Source organism: Hippocampus bargibanti, linkage group LG07 (genome assembly GCF_051943395.1).
Source record: "Hippocampus bargibanti isolate YZ-2025 linkage group LG07, ASM5194339v1, whole genome shotgun sequence".
Lineage (NCBI taxonomy): Eukaryota > Metazoa > Chordata > Actinopteri > Syngnathiformes > Syngnathidae > Hippocampus > Hippocampus bargibanti.
The window spans coordinates 15,363,189-15,372,699 of record NC_142740.1 but is presented as its reverse complement, the minus strand read 5'-3'; the positions used below and the strand labels follow the sequence as shown (position 1 = coordinate 15,372,699).

At 42.1% G+C, this 9,511-nt stretch overlaps 1 protein-coding gene across 2 annotated transcripts in view; it reads right to left on the bottom strand.

Moving 5' to 3' along the window:
- ssbp4 (single stranded DNA binding protein 4) overlaps nt 1-9,511 on the bottom strand; it is a 117,938-nt gene that overhangs the window by 29,888 nt on the left and 78,539 nt on the right. For both annotated transcript variants that reach the window (XM_089001002.1, XM_089001001.1), the window contains exon 5: nt 9,003-9,092. In XM_089001002.1, coding sequence (XP_088857128.1) covers nt 9,003-9,092 — 90 coding nt within the window. The remainder of the gene's footprint in view (nt 1-9,002; nt 9,093-9,511) is intronic.

Below are 9,511 nucleotides of genomic sequence, written 5' to 3'. Positions count from 1 at the left end.
ATATTTTGTGTAGTTTTAAGGCTTAGAAAATCAGAAAGTAGAGAATTATGTTTTATGGAGACCCGGGAACGGATTATTCTCATTTTAATGGTTTCCAATTGGAAATTAATTTTTGGGATACACACTTTTCACCTTACACACTCTGTCTGGGAACCAATTAAATTTGTAAGCCAAGGTCCCACTGTATTTGGATTGACGTCATCGAGACTTTTATCACACTCTTTCATTCTGCATTGATGAATGACCTCGATTCTACTTTCACTGCTGGATTTCCACATGTACACATGAAATATGTCATGGCACATTGCGACAGGAAATAATTTAAATTTACTTTACCAGTCCAAGAGTATTTTATTTATACTACAAAGAATATTTATATTTTTGTTCATTTATTGACGAGGCCCAAAAAACTTTTCACATCGCAAATTCACATTTTGTGCCTCTTCAAAGCACACTGAAGAGCAAAACTGAGACACAGAGATTGATTTTTTTTTACCTAAGAGACGCTCTCAAAAAGTGTTGCTTTCGTTGAATGCACAAGCTTTCACTCACGTGACCTATGCTGGGAAATAAGAAATCATGGCAAGGTGGGTGCTAATTATGCTACATCAGCTGGCAAGCACCGAACTTCCGCTAGCTAGCTTGTGTAGCTAAACACATCATGGAGTCACTCTGATGTTAGTATTAATCTTTTCCGTGACGATGAATGAATAATCTTCACTTCTAACAAACGTCATTTTCACAAAGGGGTGACGAGTTAATACGGACTTAGGTTAGCTAAGCTAATTGCTTAGCTAACCTAAGATGGGCATGCGCTGTAATCATATAACACCAGAATTAAGTGCCTGGGTGCTTTGAGTACACTTTTCAGACTAGTCTGGCAGAAAGTGCATTAAAGTGAAGCGGATCTAACTTTGAACAGCAAATATCAGGTAATTGAGTACAGATCTGGAGAGAAAATGATGCACGACGCTACACAACTAAACAGGTCTGACACCAGTAATGGATTACTTTACACCGTAGTGTATGTCAGCTGGAATTGCAGGCTAAATGGTTAAAATTATATTAACACACCCCCATCTCTCCCTCGACTGCAAATATATTTTTTTTTTAAATACATACCAGACATATATTGACAGATATAACAATGGCAGATGGTAACATGTGTACCCGTTCCCATTCATTCAACACAATACAGACGCTCTCCTACTTACGAACAATCGAGTTAGGAACAACGGTACATACGAACATTTTTGTAGTAACATATGTAATATTCTCTCCAGTTGTACATGTACATATCTGTATAGAGCATATAGTCAGTGTTTGAAATAACGTCTGCCCGGAGGCCCAGGGCGTACAACGTCTCGGGCCGTTTAAATGTTGTTTAAAAAAAAAAAAAAACACTTTTTTTTTTTTTCAAATCAAACGTTTGTTTTATCCAATGAATCAAAAGCTATAAGCAAACCGCTACAAGCCACGAGGACTCCTCTTTGTAAGCGGCTTTCAAAACTCTCAAGTACACTTTTCAGTCACGTATAGTCCGAAGCACGAACCAGGCTTCTGATTGGCTGCCGTGCCGAGTATGCAAATTACCAAACGTGGCTGCCGTGCCGAGTATGCAAATTGCCAAACGAATGTTTGTTTGGCAATTTGCATACTCGGCACGGCAGCCAATCAGAAGCCTGGTTCGTGCTTCGGACTATACCGTGACTGAAAAGTGTACTTGAAAGTTTTGAAAGAGGAGTCCACGTGGCTTTGAGCCGAGAACATTGCATTGTGCACCATGACGACAAATGACAACTGGAGCCAAATCTTCAGCAAGGGATATTTACCATAAATTAAGCGAGGAAGCATTTGTGGTAGGTACTTCCTTAATAAAAAAAATCCTGTATACTTCGCAACAATGTTTTTTATGCCATTAGTCATCTTATTGTGTTTCAAGTTGTGAAAAATGGGGCAGGCAACTTTATGGCTGGGAAGGCAACTTTTCAGAATTGTCTGCCCGGGTGTCCGCTAACTTTTTGTCATACGTTTAAGACACTGATATATTTTATGGTTATCTTTCAGTACAAACCAATGCAGGTTACTAATACAAGCCTTACATATATTTGTATAATCCTATAAACATACAGTTCATCCAAAATATACTGTAGCACTGAAGCAATGAATTCACCTTACGGACGACTGCTCGGGACATATTTTGTTCGTAAGTTGGGGAACAATGCTGACTTTTGATGTGTGTGACGTAAGATAAACACCGGTCACTGTGCTAATATTTTTTGTTTTGACTTGAATTGAGAGTCAAGCACCGTAAGGTTGCAGTGAACTCTATTCACTACGCATCAAGCAGCAGTTTGGCCATTTATTGTCATTACAAGTTGAAGTTTACTGGCAAACACAAAACAACGAGAATGAGTTATTATCATGGCGCTGTCATACCGAATCATGCCGGCCATAGGAGTTGTGACAGGGTGTGAATGTCAGCCAGTTAATTGCAGAGACAATCAACAGAATTCTCACAGACCAATTAATCGATTATCTTGCCTCCGCCGACGAAAAAAAAAAAAGCGGCGGTGAAAGAGTCTCCCGATGCCTTTGTCTGCTCTATTCCTCCCTCCTCTTGCTGCTATCATTAATTCGCACTCCCCTCCCCGCCATCTCCCCTCTGCCTGTCCTCCCCAGAGGGCCGTGATGCAGCAGTGATGGACTTTTGCCGGAGAGGGGAGGGGGCTTATATACCTGACACTGCTTGGACCCTTGCACCGACTTATTTTCTGTTTGCGCATTTCATCTATCTCCTGTTTGCATGCAGCGGGGAAGGGCCGGGGGGCGGGGGGGGGGGGGGTGTCGTAACACCTCTGCCCCTCACCCTTGCCTCTCTCGCAAACAAAGTTAGGGTCGCTCGTGTTAATTACCTCGCAAGCACAGCAGGGAAGGCAAATAAGAAAAGTGTTCATGAGTCTGCGAGTGAGCGCGAGTCGCCGGAGCAGCGAGTGTGAGAAAAGAAGCGTCGCTTCGCCTCCCATTGTTGGACAGATAGAGTGAGAGTTTCACAAGAATAAGATGACAAAAAATATCTTCCCCTCTCAAAAGCAAGAGTTGTGCGAAAGGCTGGCAACCGCAGTAGCCATTAGTTGAGCAGGGGAGTGAATGTCAGCTCGCCAGGAATGCGGCGTGTACGCTTTCAGCTCCGGTTTCAGCTATGTCATACTCAAAGTATCGTACGGTCGCAGCGTGTGGGGGTAGTTTTCCAAAAAGGGCAGGGAGCATTTCATCTGTGTTTGCTTTAGGAGTGTAACAATATATCTCCCCTTTCAAACAAATTATTTCTTTGGTGATTTCATATAGATACACAAATGGGTATATCTTTTTTTTAAAGGCTACAATTTTACATACAAACTGTACATCTAAGATAAATCTGTGCAACTTGCGGAGGCCAAATCGGACCGTGGACTCTCTAATTTGATTTATGATCAAAATACTATTTCAAAAACTGACAAACCTACGCATATCTGCCAAAACACGCATTTAAAATGTTTTTTTGGGAAATATTTTTTCTGTGCAAAAGAATCATACAAGATCCTGTCGGGGTAATTCAAACCCATTAACCCTAACCCAGCAATAAAGGCTTTGAAGCAAACCAAAAAAATAATCACATCAGAACCCACATAACCACCAGTGTGGATCCGATCAGGGTTTTAACATACCAATATCGATACCGGTCATCCATGAGTGTTACAGGCCGATACCGGTCACAGGGATAACCAATTTTGCTTCTATATTCAATTTTGTAATCCATCAAAGAGCTGTTGGGCAAAAAAAAGAAAAATAATAATCATAATAATAATTTCTAAAAGCTAATCATAAATAATCATCATATTTTCCGATGTATAAGGCGCACCCAAAAGCCTTGTTGAAGTAGTGCGTAACCCCACCCTCAACTACTACTACTACCTTATAAAGTGTTTTGCCTGTTATGTAATGTACTTAAAATGTTTTATATATTTATATATTAGATTTGGAAAACTGTTTTCATTCATTGAACATGCGCCTTATAGTCCACTGCACCCTATACTGTATAAGGAAAATGTTTGAAAATGCACCATTCATTGAGGCCTTATACTACCGGAAAATACGGTAACCTCGTTGGATACCGGGGACATTTATATCTGTCAAATAGACACCATATTTTCATCATGAGGTGGGTGGAGAAGAGGGTCTTGCTCAGCTCGTCTGTGGTGGTATTTCAGCATCCATGTAAGTGTATTGACAAACAAATTCCAGTAGATAGCGAAGTTGCATCACTTTGGCTTTGACGTCAGCTCAAAGAAGGTAAATGAACTGTTTAGCGCTGGTTAACTCATTCATTGCCATTCCGGAATTTAATCAGGAATTGAAAAGCATGATGTGGTGCATAATTCCCGAATTTGTTCGGGTTCTGTTTTGTCTCGCGGCGGTGCCGATAAACAGACATTTGACAATGTTTTTCCCTTGCTTGAGGGGACAGCATTTCCCTTTTGTCCATGTTAGAGCGTTGTTATAGCTTCAGCTGTTGTTAAAGCGCTACATCAATCAATATGTATGTATTGTATTTTGTACATCCAGCCACCCCATTTCAAACTCAGTTAACTCCAGACCCACGTAACTTAGGAATTAACTCTTTTTTTCTGGTAAAAGAAGAGAGTCTAAGGTTTCTTACACTGAATTGAATGTTTATGTAGTCTAAAACTCAATATTCTGAGGGTCCTGGAATTCGAATGACAATGACAAAAACCCTGGCACCGAAGTGGACACATTTTTGCACATCGTCTGGCAGTGAATGAGTTAATTAGAATCACTTGTGGCTAAGCCATATTCTGGCAGGGGTTCCAAAAGATGCTGCAATTCACATAAAGATTGTAAAACATTATGTAAAAAAAAATACCCGTGTCCCAACTTCAGCCACAGGATCGAGTGAGTGTCATTGACGGAAATGTTCACAATTCAATACAAAAAATGGAACTTGAAAAAAATTACCGGTAATACAAGAGAATGCAAAAGAGATGTTGCTGAGCTCACCCGCTATCCGAATTGAAATGGAATGTGACAATAAAAGAATAATCATCAAAAATAGGGAATACAAAAACGCGAGCGAAATGAATGCTTTGCGCATGCAGTATTATGCTCCAAAGCGTAGGTCAAACGCATGTTCCCATCATGTCATTTCACTGCACGTTCTCGACCGAAGACGGTAAAGAATGTGGTCATGCGCCATTCCTCTTGTTACTCCCTACATCCCCTCTGCCATTCTTTCTCTCTGCCTGTCTGTCTGTCATGCGCACAAAGTCTATTTATGGCACGGCGTGTCACTCACGCAACACCACCAGATAGCTTTCCCCCTGCCTGCGCGCTCCTCATACATCATTAACATTCTGCGCGACCCTGACACGCACGCACATCTCATCCTTGCACACATGGACATGCATGCAAATGGTTGCGTTGCACACGGTAAACTTTTCTGACCAAAACGGACATTCATTTTCATTACATTTACTCTCAATTGAATGTATGTTGATATAATCGATATCCACATTCTGTATGCATTCATTTATCGCTACAGTTAGACGTCACATACAATGAAAAGCACAGTTTTATTCAATGATGATACCATTCCGTTCATGGAAAATAAAATGTAGGCCAGATATCATCACCATTTTTTGTAAACTGTGAGCTATGGACATCATTGTAGTCACCCCTGGTTTAGAGATTGGATTTGCAGCCAAAACGCACGTTCGCTATTGTACTATTTAACCAGGGTGTCCTTCGTTAGCATGTACACCAACATGCTAACACAGCCATCTCAGCCGAAGGAAAGGTTTTCCTTTCTATTTTACAATAGTTGACTTTAATTTAAAATTGCATTTTCTGTGTAGCTCTCTCTTATTTCTATTTATAATTGTATTGTATTTATTGCATTCTATTGGTGATTGTATTTTATTTATTATAGTACGTATGCTTGTCTGTGAAAGTCAAGTCTCCTTGAGAGCTTTGAAAGGCGCTTAAAACGTAATGTATTATCCATCTATCCATCCATCCATCCATTTTCCATACCGCTTATTTTTCATTAGGGTCGCGGGGGTGCTGGAGCCGAGCTCAGCTGTCTTCGGGCACGAGGCGGAGGACACCCTGAATTGGTTGCCGGCCAATCGCAGAGCACACAAAGATGTACAACAGTCACTCTCACACTCACACCTAGGGACAATTTGGAGCGGTCAATCTGCCTGCCATGCATGTTTTTGGAGTGTGGGAGGAAACCGGAGGACCCGGAGAAAACCCACGCAGGCCCGGGAAGAACATGCAAGCTCCACACAGGGAGGCCGGACCGGGACGCGAACCAGCGACCTCTGCACTGTGAAGCCGGTGTGCTAACCACTGCAGAGGTCGCTGCTTCGCGTCCCGGTCCGGCCTCCCTGTGTGGAGCTTGCATGTTCTTCCCGGGCCTATATATATATATATATTCTGAATCAGTGGAGTGGCAGGGAGTAGTCCTTTGCTGCCCCCAACCTGAGAGCAGGGACCTATCATAGCAGAGTCCGGCACCGCCATGTCTGGACAGTAGGGATACATATATAGTGCCTAAACTACCAGTAAGACTTTAGTTTGCTGACGAAGTTTCTTGGATAAGAAGCGAAACGTCCGACACCTTCAAAAAAGTACAGATGACGGCTGAAGAAACCTTTTCATCGATGGACCACTCCTGTACGACGTAGAGCTTACACAGACGTTTAATCCTTTCAGTAACATCGGTCCCCACAGTCGACAGCTTATCATGTAAGGCAAAAATTGAGCATGAAAGGGTTCTTTGTACATACAAATGATTTCATTCGAAGCTAAAAATTATCTAAGTGACCCCAAAATTTTGAACAGTCATGTACACCTACAGAATATTTCAATCACAACATGACCAGTTACGACAGAGTTTGTGCACCAACATGCTTCATTCCTGACAGAGTCAATCAAGTGGTAATCAAGGACAACACCTTGAGAATAAAAACAGCCATGATATGAATGCTCATCTCCATGCCTTTAAAGTTAACATTTAGCCAGGACACCGTTCAAAGAGATACAAGCTCTTCCAAAACCTCCGATTTCAAACTAGTTGGATGTGGGTCACAGTAAAGTGTGCCGTAAAAGGCTTGCGTGTGAGTGCAAACTGAAACCCCTGTAGACAGCCTTCAGAGAACAGCAATGACAGGAGGAATTAGTGAAGCAACACAAACCGGAGAGAACAGTCTCCTCTCTTTCCACCTTCCCTGACACACTTTGAGGCTGCTATGGTTAGTTGGGCTACAAAGCGAGGAGAAAAGGCTACAAAGTGCACAAGGAGTCAACAAGCCGACCGTGTGACATGTGGGCGGAGGGATGTGGGACAGAACAGGGTGCACATCTGGACAGGGATTAGGGCAGCTAATGACGCTAAACAAAAAAAAAAAAGAGGAGGAGACAGAAAGATGGGTTTAAAGGTGGTGAGGGGTGGGGGAGGAGGTTTTTGTCATTGGTGGAGTCGAGTCACACATAAACTGTACATAGTGTGAAAATAAAATTTGCCAAAGAAATGAATGCTGAAGGGCGGCCCGGTAGTCGAGTGGTTAGCACACCGGCTTCACAGTGCAGAGGTCGCCGGTTCGCGTCCCGGTCCGGCCTCCCTGTGTGGAGTTTGCATGTTCTCCCTGGACCCGCGTGGGTTTTCTCCGGATCCTCCGGTTTCCTCCCACACTCCAAAAACATGCATGGCAGGCAGATTGACCACTCCAAATTGTCCCTAGGTGTGAGTGTGAGAGTGACTGTTGTATGTCTTTGTGTGCCCTGCGATTGGCTGGCAACCAATTCAGGGTGTCTCCCGCCTCGTGCCCGAAGACAGCTGAGATAGGCTCCAGCAACCCCCGCGACCCTAATGAGGAATAAGCGGTACGGAAAATGAGATGAGATGAATGCTGAAGAGCTGATCCGTGGACTGTGATTTTTTTTGGTGTACAATTTTAAATAATTGACAATTTCAGAAATGACTGGGGGGGATAAAAATGACTTAGCGATCTCACCCAATTTGGGTTATTGTGAACCAGTGGTGGACCGTCAAGGCCTGCAAAGCCTTCTCTGCTGGCCGAGAAATATCTGAATCACGGACTGTTGTTAATTATATTTTGTCCATGAATTCTTATTAAATAATTACAAATTGTCTTTCAGCTGCCTTTCATTACTTTTCTCTTGTTGCTTCCAGATGTGTGTTTTCATATTTAACCATTTAACCAATCACATTTCAGCCACCATTTGTTACCAGGGGTCAGAAATCGACCTGGACGCCTTCAAAATCATTTCTGTGGGCCTTGTCGCATCAAATGAGATTTTGAGTTGGCAACCCAAAAGGGGTACCAACGCCTTCTTGAAGGCACTGGTCAACGTAAGAGTTTTCGCGAACTATGATTGGCTTGTGACTAGCCTCTAGACATAACTGCTCTGATCACAAGCCGCTAGTGACAAGAGCATACTGGCCACAGCTAACACACTGTATCGGTTGCTAGTTGCACAAGCAAATATACTGAGCAGATGTAATAGCAGTTTTGTCAACCCACAACGGCTGAAGGAGAAGAAATGGATTTGGTTGAAGATTTACTGTTAAAGCCATTTTCAAGACGGACTTTTCAAGAAAAAAAATGGACATCATTAAGAAAGGGCGGTCAGTTATTTCCTGACTAATGGTACCTTCTAGTGGACTTCCAGTAAATCACAACACACTTTTTTCAGTCTGGATTGATTCAGATGTGGCACTACTGAAGGCCTAGCTATGAAATCCACGGCCCACCATTGCTATGAACCCAACAGTTTTAAAAGTGTACAACAGAGATAATGCAATTTGTCAGAAATGCGTAAAATCAAAATACAAGTCCTGCGTGACTGAACACAGATGCCCACTGCAAAAACTTGAATGGGAAAAAGCAAAGGGGAAATTTGTTTCAGGTCCTTACTTGAAAAAAACCTGGAGGCATTGGTCCTCCCGGCATGCCATCGTTGGGAGGCATGTTGCCCATCACTGGACTGGGGGCGGCGGCTGCACTCTGAAAAACAAGACAAGCAGATGACATTCAGCCATTGAATAATAATAAGACAGTAATAATAATAATAATAATACATTACATTTTAAGTGCCTTTCAAAGCCTTCAAGGACACTTTACAGTCAGAGACAAGCATGAGTACTATCGTAAATAAAATACAATCACAAATAGAATACAATAGAATACAAATAAAATAGAGAGATAATAATAATAATAATAATAATAATAATAATAATAATAATAATAATAATAATAATAATAATAATAATTAGAGAGAACTGCACAGAAAATGCAATTTTAAATAGGTGGGCTTTGAGATGGGACTTGAAGGTGGGAAGAGAATCGATGTTACGAATGTTGGGAGGAAGTGAGTTTCAAAGTTTGGGAGCAGACCAGCTGAAGGCTCTGTTACCCATCGTGCT